The sequence below is a fragment of the Typopeltis vanoorti genome, chromosome 10 (genome assembly GCF_054136105.1).
Source record: "Typopeltis vanoorti isolate ZY-2024b chromosome 10, IOZ_Tvanoo_1.0, whole genome shotgun sequence".
In the NCBI taxonomy this organism is placed as follows: domain Eukaryota; kingdom Metazoa; phylum Arthropoda; class Arachnida; order Uropygi; family Thelyphonidae; genus Typopeltis; species Typopeltis vanoorti.
In genome coordinates, this window is record NC_143558.1 from 119,534,724 (window position 1) to 119,551,756 (window position 17,033).

A 17,033-nucleotide genomic window follows, 5' to 3' on the forward strand; every position below is an offset into this window, starting at 1 on the left:
TCCTACCAGCACATGGCGAAACACAGAATCCTTAGCATAAAAAATCTGAAACACTACACAACATTAACAAGGAATTACTTCAACATCACCTATCGAAACAACAGAGACAAATATCGTATAACACGACCTACAACCAGGATTGGTTTTATCATTAGGTGAACCTAGGCAACTGTTTAGGGGCGATTATTATTTTTTTTTTATAAATCAAACCAGTAACACATGCTAAATACCTTGGTCTCTAGATAGATTGCCACCTTAAATGGATAAAACATATAGAATACTTACATACCAAACTCCGGACTACTACTGTGCCCAGATTTGGTCACCTCGGTTCCTTCTTGATGGGAAGGAGGTTGAGAGGATCCAGAGGCGAGTGACTAAGATGATAGCAGGTCTATGGAATGAACCATATGAGAACAGGTTGAAGATTTGTGGGTTGCAGAAACTAGTTGATAGGCGGAAAAGGGGAGACATGATTGAGACATTCAAATTGCTAAAAGGATTCTATAGGATTAATTCAGATGATATTTTTGAGATCAGGACTGGTGGTGGGAGAACTAGGGGGACACCCATGGAAGCTGGGAAAGAGCGTGGTTAGCAGGAGTGTTAGAGCTGGGTTCTTTACTTTTAGAGTGGTAAATGAGTGGAATAAGCTGCCAGAGTCTGTTGTGGGTGCTATGACAGTGAGCGAGTTCAAGGCAAGGTATGATAGATACTGTGAGAATGTTGAACAGCTGCGTGAACATGATGTTTAGGGCCTCTCTCGATGAGTCTAAGGACTCCTGGAGTAGCCCGTGGTAATAATAATAATAATAATAATAATAAAAAATATCCACATGTGTAGGTGTACGTGTGCTTGTGTGAATATGACAAAATATATAGAGAGAGACAATGTATAGGGGCACCTAAATTTTCTTTGCCGAGAGGCATCAGATATTCTCGGACCGGCCCTGCTAAGACATCATCCATATATTATGAACAAGAATGATGGATTAATTATTCCAAGAATTTGGACGACCCATTTTCAACCCTTATGGTATCCAAAACAACGCAAACAGAAGAAATCTTAATTCAAGAGGACTTTAGAACTTGCTTAATGTAGTTCTATTTTTTTTTTTTTTTAACGAGACGTCTAGCATGACGTCTGGTTAAAAAAAATGATTAGGATTAATAATTAAGAAACATTTAGATTCAGTTTACTTTTGTGTAGTGTAGTGTCATGTAGTCGGTATCCTGTACATATGTATGTTTTCCTGATGATGATCTCAATAAAGAGGTTTGAACGTCGAATATTACTTTCTTATTGATAAGTAAAGGAATTATTCCAACACGTGTGTTGTGTCTCCATAAATTCTTCACTATGAATTAAAGTTGTAAATGTTGCGACATTGACCACATTGAAAGGAGTCGGCCGGTGAAAGACAATTCGAGCGTAATTACTCAAGATGAACCTGTTGGTCAGAACCAAACTTCAAACACTTCCATCTGGTTGTTTAATATCACGTCATTCATCAAGTTACGTCTGTCTGTTTTGCATTTGTTCAGTAATGAAATAACGTTTCTGATAAGTTTTCCTCCATTTCTATAATTCTTTTAATTATGCCAACTCATGGTATTTCATTATTAAAACAAATCTGTGCTGCATGTTGTTAACTTTCGTGCTACAAGTTCAATCAGCTTTATCTCAGAAATAAAAATATTCAGAATCATCTCTATTTGTTAATTTTGAAGCAAAATACCATTTTAAAATTTATATTAAGTTTACCGTTACGTTAGTAAGTAACATAAAACTGTAAGTAGCTTAATACTTTTGGTTTTACATTATTTACTAACCAGTACTGTAAGACTAGTTAAACTTGTGTTTGTGCAACTTGTGATTGTGCTACTATTTTGCCTCCAGTGTCTGTTTTCGCAACAATTAGAGAAAAGGCAGAATTAATCCTTTGTTTTGCATTTAAAACTAAATTTGAGATGAAGTCCTGGGCTGTGCCAACCCGATGATGCATCGCATCCGGGCTGCAAGAAACAAATTGAAGTATTTATTTTATGTAGCTAATATATAATTTGGATTATACAATCTAGTATAATCATTAATAGTAATAATATTCATTTTTGGTATATCCTACATCGTAAAATTTAACTAATATAATATTAACAACCCTTACTTTTAGATGTCAGAAGGGGCGCCCGATAAAAGTTTGCACCTGGGGGCAAATGCCCTTGGCGCGTTCCTGATGAAGTCAACTTCCGAAAAGTCTAATCACGAAGATATATTAAGCATAAACTTTTATAATTTACTTAGTAACCTAGCAGAAGAGAAAATTTATCATTTTAAATAATAACTAAAAAGATATCAAAAATTAACACAAAATCCATTTCTAGGTATCCTATCCCAAAAGTTAATACCAAAAACTTAAACTAGATGTTAGGGTTAGTAACATCTCCAAAGTTCAACTTCCACTCTGTGGACTCATATTTATCTATGGTATGGATATCTGTAGCTATAGTGAGGCAGTTGTTAATTTTTCATCGTCCTTTCTCCAAATAAACTAAGTTCTCTTAGCCTACCGTTTTGAAATTGTTTGACAGCTGGGCTTCACAATTAGCCGTATTTTTTTATAGATTTAGAAGTAATAATAAAATAAATTTCTAATAACTTTAACTGGAGGTGTGCGGTAGATGGCGTTGATGGAGATGTTTCGTAGTAGAGGTTCGGTGTACAGACAGTTGTAGGTGTCCTCCAGCGATGAGTCCTTGGAGTCTTCGCTGGAATCCTTGGAGGTATCAGGAATAATAATAATAATAATAATAATAACTGTCACCATCAAATACAGGCAAACTCTCACACCTGGTTGAAAACAAGATTTAAAGAACAATGCTAGCTGACGTCTAAAATCGAATGTATGACGATTTCTCTTCCACCAGTCCATAGCAGTGAAAGTGAGCCGAATGTTATGCAGACATGGCATTGTCGTAAAAAAAAATGCGTTTGCTAATTGTACAAAAATGTGCCATTTATCTGGAAATTTGAAAATTACACACGTATTTATATTCCCCCCCCTCCTTTTCTCTCTGTTCAATTCTCTATCTTTGACTCTATTTAAATTGACTTGGATTGGAAGAATGTATCTGACGTTTTTGAAAGTGATATACATATTCCTCCACCCCGAAATAAAATCTTTGAAGGATAACTTCTTATAGAATTTAAATCGAAAACAAAAGTTTTCTCCGATGGCAGCAATAATATGGTAAGGAAGAAAATGGTCTCAGTTCCCTTATCTTCAAAAATCACAAGCAATATCAAATCTGTCTCTGGTTTTGTTAACATTTACTTCCAGTCTCAAATTACATAAACACATCACTTCAATCGTTACCTCATCAACTAAAAGAAGCAATCTCCGCTGTTGTGTTTTTCACCCCTTGCAACTACTAACGGCGTTCAAGCTTGCTTAGCTTTTTGCAAGCCATTAGTAGCAGAGTTTCTATCGACCAACCTTTGCTGGTCTTTCTGTTGGAATCGTAATGATTTTGTTCCTTGTTATTTATAGAAGGGACGTATATGTGCTCTATGCCATTGAGGTTGAATATTAGCTAATGAATTCATGAGAGATAACAATGATGTACATAATCGTCCACAGAACCTGAAGGCTGCATGTTTGCAGTATTTCACAATATGATGATACTGTGACCTTCTGTCTAGCTTTACATCTAAATTGTCTAGAATTGACATTATATAACCCTGTTCCGTAATAAGCTTCTTTTCTTTTGATATTTAGAATGCAGCTGAATGCTTTCTTAGAATTAGATTTAAATCCTAATGAGTGGATAATACGTTCGAGACACTTTCATGTTATTAGTATGTATCGTTCATTGAAGGAAAGGCTCTCTTTTGTTTGTAATAATTAGAATGTCACATTTATGGTAACATTAATTAGAAGGAGGAGAGGACACATGTGAGGAAGGAAATGGATTTTATTCAATTATTAAGGGATAACTATCTGAGACAGCATGTAATTGAAAATACTAGGGGTGTGAGAGTGCTTGACCTGGTAATAGCATTTGAGAATTTGACTGTAATGAATATGACCATGTTGCCACCTATTGGTGAGAGTGATCATAAGGTCTTGACCTGGGAGGTGGCTAAAGGTGTGGAATTTTCGGTTAAGACAGGGTATATGTGGAATTACCATGCTGACAAGTAAGACAAGGTTAGGAGATTGCTTGGAACTGTGCCATGTCATGTACAACTGCAAGGGCTGGATGTCGATAGAGCATGGGAAGTGATCAAGGAGCATTTACAAGAGGTTATGGCTGATTGTATACCTGGGGTCGAATAGTAAAACAAGTAGGGGTTAAATGGATGAATAATAGCATTAAGCTTGAGCTGCAAAAAAAGAAATAACTGTGGAGGGAATTTAAACAACCTGCAGGCACACGAACGGTATAAAGTGCAGGCCAGAAGGGTAACGAGTGTGGTAAAAAAAGCAAAAGCGGATTACGAAAGGAAACAAGCTATGCAAGCTAAAGAGAATCCCAAACAGTTCTTTCAATATGCTGCAAGCAAGAAAAAACCGTACACGGCAAAATGATTTTAAGGAATGACGATGGTAAGGAGGTCACTGAATCGATCGATATAGTGGAGTTACTGAGCGTGCACTTTGCAAAACTATATCATCCAGGTGGTTACATTGACAAAATGAATGAACCATTAGTTTATACGGAAATTGCGATGAATTAAGTGGAGGTGAATGGCCTATTACAGAACCTTAATGTGAATACATCTGTCGGATTGGATGGTATACCGGCACGGGTCTTGCGTGAAGCGGCTAAGGAATTATCAGTGCCCTTGACCATGTTGTTTAATCTGAGTCTCGGGTTTGGTTTAGTCAGGAAGGTGTGGAAAGAGGGGAAAATAGTTTCACTGCATAAAGGAGGATCCAAGACTACGGTTGCAAATTACCGACCGATCAACATATCAGGAGTCGTTGTCAAGGTCATGCAGAAGGTTGTCAAGGGAATAATACAGGAATGGATTGATGAAAATGAGATACTGTACGGGGGACAGAATGGCTTTGTGAAGGATATATCATTCCTCAGTAACTTGCTCAAGTTTTATAACAAGGTGACGGGTGAACTGGATAATGGTAATGGGTTTACAGTGATACTGCTGGACCTGGCAAAGGCGTTTGACAGGATACCACATGTAATTCTAATCCGTAAACTACAACATATGGGAATGGATATAGGGTTGGTGAGATGAGTGGGTGGTTGATGGATAGATGTCAAAAAGTAGTTTATTCTGGAGTAGAGTTCAAAAGACGGCCTGTGACTAGTGGTGTGCCGCAGGTTCTGTTCTTGGACCACTGCTGTTTAATCTGTTCATTAACGATATAGGGAAGGATCTATGAGGAACAGTTCATCTGTTCGCTGATGATGCCAAGTTGGGTAGGGCGATAGTGAATGCAGAAGATGTCAAAATCTTGCAGGATGACTTGGATAGATTGGAGTTCTGGGCTAAGGAGAATGGATGTCAATTTAATGTGACAAAATGTAAGGTTATGCATTTTGGGGTGAAAAAGATTAGCAGCAGTATACCACATTGGTGGAACTGTACTCCAGGAGATTGATGAGGCCAGGGACTTGGGAGTGTTGGTGGATAGGGAGATGAAGTTTAGATGGCACATTGCAAAAGTAGCTAAATCAACTCACTTGGTTGTTGAAAAATACCTTGACGAGCAGAGACAAGCAAGTTATTGTGCCTCTGTACCGAGCCTTGATAAGACCTCATCTCGATTATTGTGCCCAGATTTGGTCACCTAGGTTCCTTCTTGATGGGAAGGAGGTGGAGAGGATCCAGAGGCAAGTGACTAAGATGACAGCAGGTCTATGGAATGAACCATATGAGAACAGGTTGAATATTTGTGGGTTGCAGAAAATTAGTTGATAGCAGAAAAGGGAAGATATGGTAGAGACATTCAAATTGCTAAAGGGTTTCTATAGGATAAATTCAGAGGATATTTTTGAGATCAGGACTGGTGGTGGGAGAACTAGGGGACACCTATGGAAGCTGGGCAAGCGTGTGGTTAGCATGGGTGTTAGAGCTCGGTTCTTTACTTTTAGAGTGGTAAATGAGTGGAATAAGCTGCCAGAGTCTGTTGTGGGTGCTATGACGGTGAGTGAGTTCAAGGCAATATTAATGATAGCAGAAAAGGGAAGATATGGTAGAGACATTCAAATTGCTAAAGGGTTTCTATAGGATAAATTCAGAGGATATTTTTGAGATCAGGACTGGTGGTGGGAGAACTAGGGGACACCTATGGAGGCTGGGCAAGCGTGTGGTTAGCATGGGTGTTAGAGCTCGGTTCTTTACTTTTAGAGTGGTAAATGAGTGGAATAAGCTGCCAGAGTCTGTTGTGGGTGCTATGACGGTGAGTGAGTTCAAGGCAAGGTATGATGGATACTGTGAGAATGTCGTATAGTTGTGTGAACACGATGTTTAGGTCCTCCCTCGATGATTCTAAGACTCCCTGGAGTTACCCGTAATAATTTTTTTTAACATTTTTATTTTTTCTCAGATAAATTACATACATTATAGGAACGCAATTATGCATAACAAATACTTTCTCGTACATAAAGTTTATTTTAAATAATAATAATAACAATAACTGTTTACAATGTATATCATTACAATATTCATAATGATGATTATTACAGATGTTTCTTTGCAATTTTACACTCTATATATACAATATTAATGGATATAATCATTATATATTGCATTCTTTAGTTTCAGTTATTAGATACATTACATACATTTGATTACATAATGATACATTACTTACATTTGTTTACATATAATACATACATTACATACATTGGTTTACATGTGATACGTACTTTACATGCATTTGGTTACATATGATACATCTTGGATGAGAACTAATTTCTCTGCTTTCATCCTCGAAATTTATATGTAAGCTTATCTGAGGATGACACCAGTTGGTTACTATTTATTGTTTTTTTTTTTTTTTGCTGTGTTGGGAAGCTACGAAATCTATGATTGAGAAATTCGCACGCGCGCGCACGCACACACACACACACACACACGCACGCACGCACGCACGCACGCACACACACACACGCACGCACGCACGCACGCACGCACGCACGCACGCACGCACGCACGCACGCACGCACGCACACACACACACACACACACACACACACACACACACACACACACACACACACACACACACACACACACACACACACACACACACACACACACACACACACACACACACACACACACACACACACACACACACACAAATAACTTGGAATGTATTGTGTTTCATTAAGTTTGTATGGTATTTTGGGTGCGTGTTTCTTGTTCATAGTATGTCCTCAGAGCTCTTTTCAGGCTGTTGTAGATTGTAAGGTTTCTGTATTCAAAAGGTAATTTGTTTGTCATGTCTTGGATATAGAAGTTTCGCGTGGCCTTTGCGTAGTGATTATTGTATTTATATGCGATATAATTAGTTGTCTGAGGTCTTGTTATACGGTATGTATTTCTGACTGGCCTGTAGTTGGCATCGAAATAATGTTTTAGCAAAGCTGCATAATGACATAAATGTTTTGCTATCAGTATTTTGTGTTCTAACATTCATCCGTATAATAATTTTTTTTTTTTTTTTGATATGACAATATTTTTATTGATCTGCTAAAATATTTACACATACAATAAACATCTTGAGTGACATTGCAACTTATAATTTTAGAGAATTCAGCACAAAGTGCTACATTTCATACATTGGATTTCAATTAAAATTTTTTAAAATTCTTTTTTGCCTTTATATTATGTATTTATAACACATGTTCTGCTAATATTTACAATAACGATTATACAGAATTTTTGAATATAGAATATACATAATAATAATAATAATAATAATAATTTATTTATTTTATTTATTTATTTATTTTTTATGTCTCAGATAAATTGCATACATAGATGCTGTAGTAATTATATATATATAATATTTATAACACATTGCAATTGTGAATAACAGATACTTGCAAGTTAATAATTTTCTTCCTCGAAGCTAATAATAATTATATTATTATTATCCTCGAAGCTAATAATAATAATAATAATAATAATAATAATAATAATAATAATAATAATAATAATAATAATAATAATAATAATTTTCCAGTAAAACACACAAAACATTATCTTCTTCTTCCTAACATGGAATATAGGCCATGTGGCCTGTTCCGGTCTCATGCCATCTCTTTCTTGGTCTTCCGATTCTTCTTTTTCCACTTATTTTGTATCTGTATAATATTTTTGGTAGTCTGCTGTTGTCCATTCGATTTAAATGATCTAGCCATTTTTGTTTGTACTGTCTTATTATTATTATTATTCCTGATACCTCCAAGGAGTCCGAAGACTCATCGCGGGAGGACATCTTCAACTGTCTCTACACCTTTCCTCTACTACGAATCAACGCCATCTACCGCCCACCTCCAACACCACCACAACTAGTAATTTTTGTCTGTAAATTGCGTGTGTTCTGAAGGGCCGATTTGTATGTATGCGGGATGAAAAACCCGAGTTTCCGGGAGAAAAAACCCTGCTACCTCCGTATGAGATCGGCTAACTCACCATCGATTGAAATCGACCAGATAAAGATTCCTCCCGTCGCGACGAGAATCGAATTTAGGCCTATTCCAATCGAAGGGCGCAATGTACCGTCGTTCTTCCAATTGCGCTACGGAGGCGCTTTATGTAGTAATTAATTGGTTTGATTTTTAGGGATTGTAAGATTTCTTCATTTGTTTTGTGGTTCCACTTGGTATATCCAGCTGTTTTTCTGAGGAACTTCATTTCTGCTGTTTGAATTCGTTTTTCATCTTTCCTTTTCATGGTCCATGTTTCGCTTCCGTATAGTAGAGTTGGTTTGACAAGACATTATATAGTCTGATTCTAGCGTGTTTTTGTACCAGGGATGGCTTAAATATACTATTTATTATGCCATTTACTTTGACAAAGTTTGATATTTTAGTGTCTATGTCTTTTCTTCTTCGTATGATAGATCACATCCCAAGTATCCGAAAGTGTTTACTTGTTCTAGTATTTTATTATCTATCACTATTTTACTTCTTATTGGGTTTTCTCCTTTGAATGCCATTATTTTTGTTTTTTCTTTGGAAATTGTCATATTATATTGCTTTGAGATATCATTTAATGATTTTAATGATCTTTGTAAGTCATCTTCTGATGTAGCTAATACTATTTGATCATCTGCAAATAGTAGTTAAACATTTTTGAAATAACAGCTTTCGATATGAGTTCAGTGGTGTAACTAATAGTTTGATCTCCCATTCTCATTATGCATTCAGTGGCCCACTTAATGCTTCTCAAGTTCACATAGTCCTTTTAATTTTCGTAGAATTCCTGAATGTACTTTTTTACCTTGATGAGTCACTCTTCCTACCACGTTGCTGAGTGTCATGATGTAATAGTAATTACACAAATGCAAGTCGGTAGATAGAGATCCTCTTACAGGTTGTTTTTGAGGCTTTGTCATTAAACAGAGGTGAACAAAACTCATTAATAAGTTTATTTGGAATATAGCCAATATATAACAATGACTATTGTTTCTGAAATATTGTAATTAGTCTTTTTTTTTTTGTAATTTCACTCTGTTTGATACATGTTGGATATTTTATTTCCAATTACGATATTAGCCAAGAACCAATTGGGCGTTTTGAAGTGCGTTGCATTTATTTCCAATTAAACACATAGTTTTTATATGTGTACAATTATTTGTCGCAGGTGTGAGCATGCATATTATCGAGTGACGTGTTTGAAGTACAATTCTTGTGGTGTTTTCGATATCTAAGGTGGATTTATTCTGAGTGATTTTTTCCCTCCGTAATATTATCGCTTATGGTTCGTTGTTATCGTTACATGATACCTTCATGAAGTCCCAGAACCCATCGAAGTAGGCCACTATAGACAAGTAAGGATTCTCAGAGAAATACTGTTATCGCAGAATTTCTGTGCAGTTAGATTGAAAATAAAAATAGTAATAATCGATTTTGATTTCACGAAACTAGCAGTATAGAATTATTTTTAATAATATTTGAAGTAACTTTATTAATAATGACAAGGAAGTTGACAACTTGCTGCGTAAAGGTATTAATTTTTATTTTAACACGACTCCTCATAACGACGGAGTAGTGATTTTTCGTGATGACTGTTGCATGCGTTTCTTCCCATTTGTAGTCGTTTTCGTTGATGGATTTATAGCAATGCCATGTATGGGAAATGCTTAGGATCGGATGTTGATAATGCATATGAAATGGTAAATGAGTGTTTGAAGGAAGTAATGGCAGATTATATACCTAGAGTTAGGAGGATAAATGAGGTGAAAGTTTAATGGATGAATAGCATCATTAAGCAGAACTGAAGAAGAAGAGTTTGTGGAGGGAATTCAAAGAGAGGTGTAGCAGGCCCATGTGCAATGCAAAGCACAGACCACAAGAGTGACTAGTATGGTAATGAAGGCAAAAATCAAAGTACAAGAAGAGATTAGCTGTACAAACCAGAGGTCCTTTGGTATGTTGCAAGTAAATGGAAGAATGATTATGGTTATTTTGATGAAAGCCAATGTTAGAGAGGTAACTGAGGTTTTTATAGGATTAACTGAATCAGATGAAATAGTTGAATTACTGAGTGATCACTTTGCAAGAGTATCATTCAGGTGGATATATTACAGTAACAAGAGAGGAACTGATGGCTGATATGGAAATATGCTGATACTGTAGTTGCATAGGATAGTACAGAACCTTTATGTGAATAGCTTTGGGATTAGCAGGGATATCAGCTTAAGTGTTATGAGCAGTGTCTTTGGTCACATTGTTTAAATTACATCTCAGCTCTGAGTTTAACTTCAAGAGGTGAAAAGAAGGAAAATAAGTTGCATAAAGGAAGCTCCAAGACAGATTTCAAATTAGCAACCAGTAAACATCTCAGGAGTGATGGTCAGGATATTTTTGAAGCTGGTTAAAGGACTATGAGTGGGTAGAGAGGAGTTGGAGATGTGACTGCATGGAATTTGATACATAAATTGTAACAAATGGGAATGGATATGAAGTTGGTGATATAAGTAAGAGGGAGTTGATGAGGAAATACCAGACTGTTGTTTATTCAGGAGCAGAATCATTAGAAGGCCCCCTGACTAGCAGTTTGTCACAGGTCTTTGTACCTTGGCCACTGCTAATTAATTTGTACATTAATGATATAAGAAATTTAATTAATTTGTACATTAATGATATAAGAAATTATCTGATGGGAGATATTTGTTTGTTTGTTTTGCTGATGTTGAATAATTGGGTTGAGCAATAGTGAATAAAGCTGTTGAAATTTTGAAGGATAATTTAAAGAAACTGGTACCATAGGCAAAGGAGAATGGATGTCAGTTTAACCACATAACTACCTCTGATTTATTTACATATCATTAATTCATGGGTGCAAAGTTCCCTTTGAAATTAATATAACATTTAGATTCTATAAGAATCCTTTCTTTTAGGCTTACACGGTGATCCGAATACATTTTGGAAAATTATGGAGACAACTACCGTGTTTGAGTAAAACTTGAGTTTAATATAAACCAAAATCCACATTCGATATTTCGACCTTTATATCAAGGTCATCTTCTGGAGCATATATACTATATACAGAGAAACAAGCTGCACTGCAATCTACATGGTTTGTTAAAGTTACTGATCAACTATTACAACAATTATTGGCCTGACCTTTGGTGAAACAAAAAAAACTTTACTACATCAATGCTGGAGTCCTATTATTAATATTATCTATTGGTTGTAAAATTACATTGGGAGCAACAACAAGTCTATATATAGATATTAACACCATGATTATACATATAAATTCCAATCAGTTGGTATGGAATGGTTTCCAATACTAGCTGAAGATTGCCTAGAGTCCTGAAGTATGCTGGATACTAAATGTTAGGTAAATGTGTGCAATCCAGATTCTTGGAATTTTCATGCCATTATTGTTGATGTTTGGGTGTTTATCAGAATTTCACAGGTTTTCTTAAATTTTCTTTCATACCAGGTTTTGTATGGTGTAACGAGCGGGTACTTTTCCAGTCGATTTGGTGTTGAGAGTGTGATCTGAGAGGCCTGGTTCACCAAAATGGTTATATTTAATGTGTCTTATATGTTCTTTCTTACGTATAGGGATTGTACATCCTGTTTCACCAATGTACGGTAAGTTGCAGGTGCAGTGGATGCAATGAACTCTAGGATGTGTCAATGGGAGGGGAGGATCCTTAGAGGATTCATAATCCTGATAACCCTTTAATATATGGGATGGCTATGGTTTTACTATAATCTAGATTCTTTTTTGATGATGTTTAATGACATACTTTATTAATAATACTATTAATACTATACAAAAATACTATTAATAAAGTACTTCATATTTTGTATAGTACTATTAATACTATACAAAAATACTATTAATAAAGTACTTCTTAAAACATCATCAAAAAAGAATCTACATTACAGTATGTGGTGTTTTAGCCACATGTTACAAATGTGGCTAAAACATCTCATAGGATTACCTGGTTATTTAAGAATACCCTGACAAGCAGGTTATTAAAGATTTGGAGATGAGAAGAGGTGGAGAAGATCCAGAGGTGAATGACCAAGATGCTGGCAGGTCTATGGAATGCTCTTTATAAGGATAATTTTAAGATTTGTCGGTTTCAGAAATTGGTTGCTAGATGGAAAAGGGGTGATATGATAGAGGCATAAATTACAGTAAAGTTTTTATAGGATTAATACAGAGGAAATTTTTCATTACAGGTCTGGTGGAGATAGAACCAGGGATTGTCTCCTTAGAAATTGAGCAAGAGTGAGGTTAGTAAGGGTGTGAGAACTCTTTTCTTGGAGAGTGGTGAATGGGTGGAATATGTTGCCAGAGTTTGTTTGGCATATCAGTGAATGAGTTCAACGAAGTGTGACAGGTATTGTGCAATTGTTGTTTGGTGCTTGGTATAATGTTTAGGGTCTTTTTTATTATTATTATCACAATGCAATTCCACAGAATTGCATTGTGATAATAATTGGATGAATTAAATTTATGGTACATCTGGGAGATACTTGTTTTCAATAACTGAGAATTTGAGAAAACTATATGACCTACATAGTGTAGCTCAGTAGAAGTGGTGTTTGCCCTCTACAGTGCTTGACCACACGATGGAAGACTTGGTGGTTCAAATCTAGTTGTAGACTAGAGGAAATTTTTCTAAGTGTTTTTTTGACCGATTTCCGATTTAGTCGATCTCTGTCCCGGGCAAACGGGTTTTTTCTCCCAGAAATGAGGGTTTTTTGTCCCATAAACTCAAGAAAATCAGCTGTCGAATCCACACTATTTTCAGACATGAAAAATATTTTGTTAAGGTTATGGACCACGAGATGGCGTCACTTGCTAGCCGCCTTCTTTACTGTGTACCAATTAATTAGTGATAGCTTTGGGCCAGCCATTTCTGATTGGCTACTAGTGGAGATTGAACTGACCACTCAGTCTCCAAAAGTTAGATAGGGCTAAAATGGCCTCGCCTACTCTCTATACGGGAACAAAAAAGACATTAGCTGATTTCTTCTTTTTTTATGTGACCTACATATTACTTAATGTTATATTATTGCATACCATGTAAATCAGTATAGTTAAAAAAGTTTATGAAAAATATAAAATACACACTGGAGAGATTTCAGAAAAGTTTGAAATTAAAACAGGAGTTAGACAGGGCTGCATCCTCTCCCCAACAACATTTCATATTGTTGTGGACTGAGTTATGAGAAATGCCATGAAAAATGCAAAAGGAATACAATAGAACAGTGGAATTTAATAGAACAGCTTCGTTATCTGGGTTTTGTAGATATGTGTTTACTTGCACATATACAACAATATATAAAAGGGGGGGGACAATGAAGAAGCCATGACTGTTGGAATAAGAATAAATAACAAACAAAATGAAGACAGTACTAAATTGTCAAATCTTATAGACAGTGGAGAGGAAGAGCAGAGGAAGATATAAAATTTAAGTACAGAGAGCACAAAGGATTGTTAACATGTTAGGGAATATATAAAGCTCAAAAGAAATAGATTTAAAAAACAATCAGATTATTTAATACAAATATTAAATTAGTTCTATTTTGTGCATCAGAAACATGGACAACAACAACAAAAGCAATTAGTAAAAAATGCAAACTTTGTAAGTAAATGTTCAAGAAGAATTGTACAAATTAAATGGCCAGAAAATATACCTAATGAAGAATTATGGTGAAAAACTAAACAAAAACCAATAATGTACGACATCAAACAAAGAAAACAGAGATGGATAGGCCATATACTACAAGAAAACCTGAAAAAAAAAAATGTAGTCAAACAAGCATTGGAGTGGAATCCACAAGGAAAGAGGAAGAGAGAGATAGACCAAAGATGAGCTGGTGGAGAGGAGCAGAGAAGAGCTCAGAAAGATTAGGAAGACCTTGACACAAGAGAGAGGCACAAAATAGAGTCAGATGGAGATCCATTTTCGAAGCCCTATGCTCTCAATAAGATGAGAAGTAAATAAGTAAACCATCTCTTTCTTAGACTTTCAGATCTTAATCCTTGATTTTATAATTTATATGCTAATTTTTGCAGTCAACTGTTAGCTATTAGTGACTCTAAACCTCTGTTGTAATTTGAAGCATAATCTAGTAATGCATATTTGCATAACATTAGTTCATTTTTAAAAAGAATGCCTTCTTTCTTCCAGTATTTAAGTAATGGATGAATCGAAACAAATGGAAAAATGCCTTATAACTCCTAGCAACACAAAAGAAAATTTACATGAAACTAGCAGTGAAGGATATGTAAGTAATTTTTTTATGTTGTATTAATTTAAAGAATTTTTAAACTAAGTGATTCATGAACTTTTTTGTGGTAAGGTATTTTTCCCTTGGTATTTCTATTACTACCAGCCATTACTTCACAAGAAAAGGCCACAATATTTATTTGGTGTTTTTGACCATGATTGATCTTCCCCTCTCCTTCAGATTCAGTTTTGCGTTTTAGTATATTCTTTGCACTCAGCTTTATTCGTATTGTGCAAATTAATGTTTATTAATCAATTTATTTAGATGAATTATAATATTCATTTGTTTTTAGCACTTTGGAAAATGTTTAGAGGACAGATTCTTGTTGAAGGGATTGCTGTAAATCATCTGATGTTTGTAGTTTGTCTTTGCTTACCTTTGATGTGGTTGATTACACATCTTTCCCTCTTCTTTGGTTAAAAAAAAAGAAGCTGGGTTTAAATCTCATCATGAATGAATTTTTTCTGGTGCTTTTTGAGTGGGAATGGATGAATCTCTCAGACTGTAGTTTTTTTCCTCCCCTTCTACTAAAACAGTAATCTGAAAATTATAGTTTGTGCTTTCAATAAAACATTTGTCATTTTGAAAAACTTTTATAGGAACACTGGATTTATTTTATAACTTGGCAAATGGATATTAGTCACTTTTGCTTTTAAGTTTAAGGCAGCTATTTTAATTATTTCAAACTTCAAAAATTCAACTTTGCATGTGTCAAAAGGATAATAAAAAGCAGTATCAAGTGCATGAAATTAAGGATTTTTAGTAAGACTGGAATTTTGGTGAAACATTTACTAATTTGGAAAACTTTTTAGAATAGAATATAAACACTCAAAACTATGTTATGCTAACGTCTTTTCATATTAGGAAAAGATGTTAATATGAGAAGTTATCTGCACTTTAGGGACTCTGACCCTTGGATATACTAGTCTGGCCTGTGCTCAACTTTCTAGTTCATCTCAAAGGTGTTTTGTTGGATTGTATTCCAAACGATAGTCAAAGCCCACATCATTTTTTCCAGTTAATGATTGAGACAAGGTAGGAAACACTGTTTTATCTGAAAGTGCTGCATATCTAAGCATTCCTAGCATCTGTCATATCTCATATGCTCATGCAGAAAAGTGTGTAGCAGGATTTGTCACTCTGTTACTGACTTTCACTTTCTGTATGGACAATTTCTACTAGTGTAAAAGACTTTCTGAGTTATGGAAACAAACACCTCTTTCATTTCTGATTTTCATTCATATATCTTATATAAGGAACAAGTTCTTCCTCATTTGAAATATCTGTAGAAGCATCTAAAAGAAGACTCACCTTACTGGAGTTTTTGATTTTGTTAGCTAATTCTTGTTTAATGACATCAGCAATAACTGATACAAATTATTTACATTTCATGTCATTCTGATACTGCTCTGCTGGACCTCTATCTTATCATGCTTATTTAGCAAGGCTATCAATTTTTGAGATCAGTGAATGGTTTATATTGAATTTAGCTATATAATAGGCTGTGTAAAAAAAGCACTGTTCAAACATTTTAGAATCCACTTTCTTTTAGCAAGCAGCTAGAGATGCTTTCTGGGTGATTTTATGGTCACGTCTATGTTACAGCATGTTTTCATAGAATTGGATATTTCATGAAACTTAACTGTCTCCACTTTGAAAGGTACTCCAAAATCCTGTAACAATCTTGAGTCACTGTCAGCAGCTCCAGGATATTTTGATATATCCAGGATATATCAAAATGCAGCTTTGTAACACAACCACATGAATTCCTTCAGCCATTTGTCTTGGAAAACACATCTTGCCTGTTTGTTTTTGCTTGATGGGACAACAATCTCTTTCCTCTAATGTTTTTATCACCTTCTGATCCCTGCAATTTGCCTTAAGCTTTGCATTGTTTCACAAAACTTAAAAGTGTATTCATTTATTGTTCATAATGAAGGGCAAATGTATATAAATTATCCATAAGCAATAACTTAATATGAAAGACAATAAAATTCATGAAAACAACAAGAGAATTGGATATTTCATGAAACCTAACTGTCTCCATTTTGAAAGGTACT

The 17,033-nt window shown here is 35.2% G+C and overlaps 1 protein-coding gene across 3 annotated transcripts in view; it reads left to right on the forward strand.

The window, feature by feature from the left end:
• The first annotated feature begins 9,539 nt into the window (after nucleotides 1–9,539).
• Nucleotides 9,540–17,033, forward strand: part of LOC150102740 (ribosomal RNA processing protein 36 homolog) — a 111,345-nt gene continuing 103,851 nt past the window's right edge. Inside the window, exons 1-2 of one of the 3 annotated variants that reach the window (XM_090399222.1) lie at nucleotides 9,540–9,608; nucleotides 14,874–14,970. In XM_090399222.1, the coding sequence (XP_090255348.1) occupies nucleotides 14,884–14,970 (87 nt within the window). In that variant the 5' untranslated portion in view covers nucleotides 9,540–9,608; nucleotides 14,874–14,883. Of the gene's footprint in view, nucleotides 9,609–9,690; nucleotides 10,035–10,068; nucleotides 10,211–14,873; nucleotides 14,971–17,033 lie in introns of those variants that run through there. The other 2 variants (XM_090399221.1, XM_090399223.1) reach the window with 2 other exon arrangements.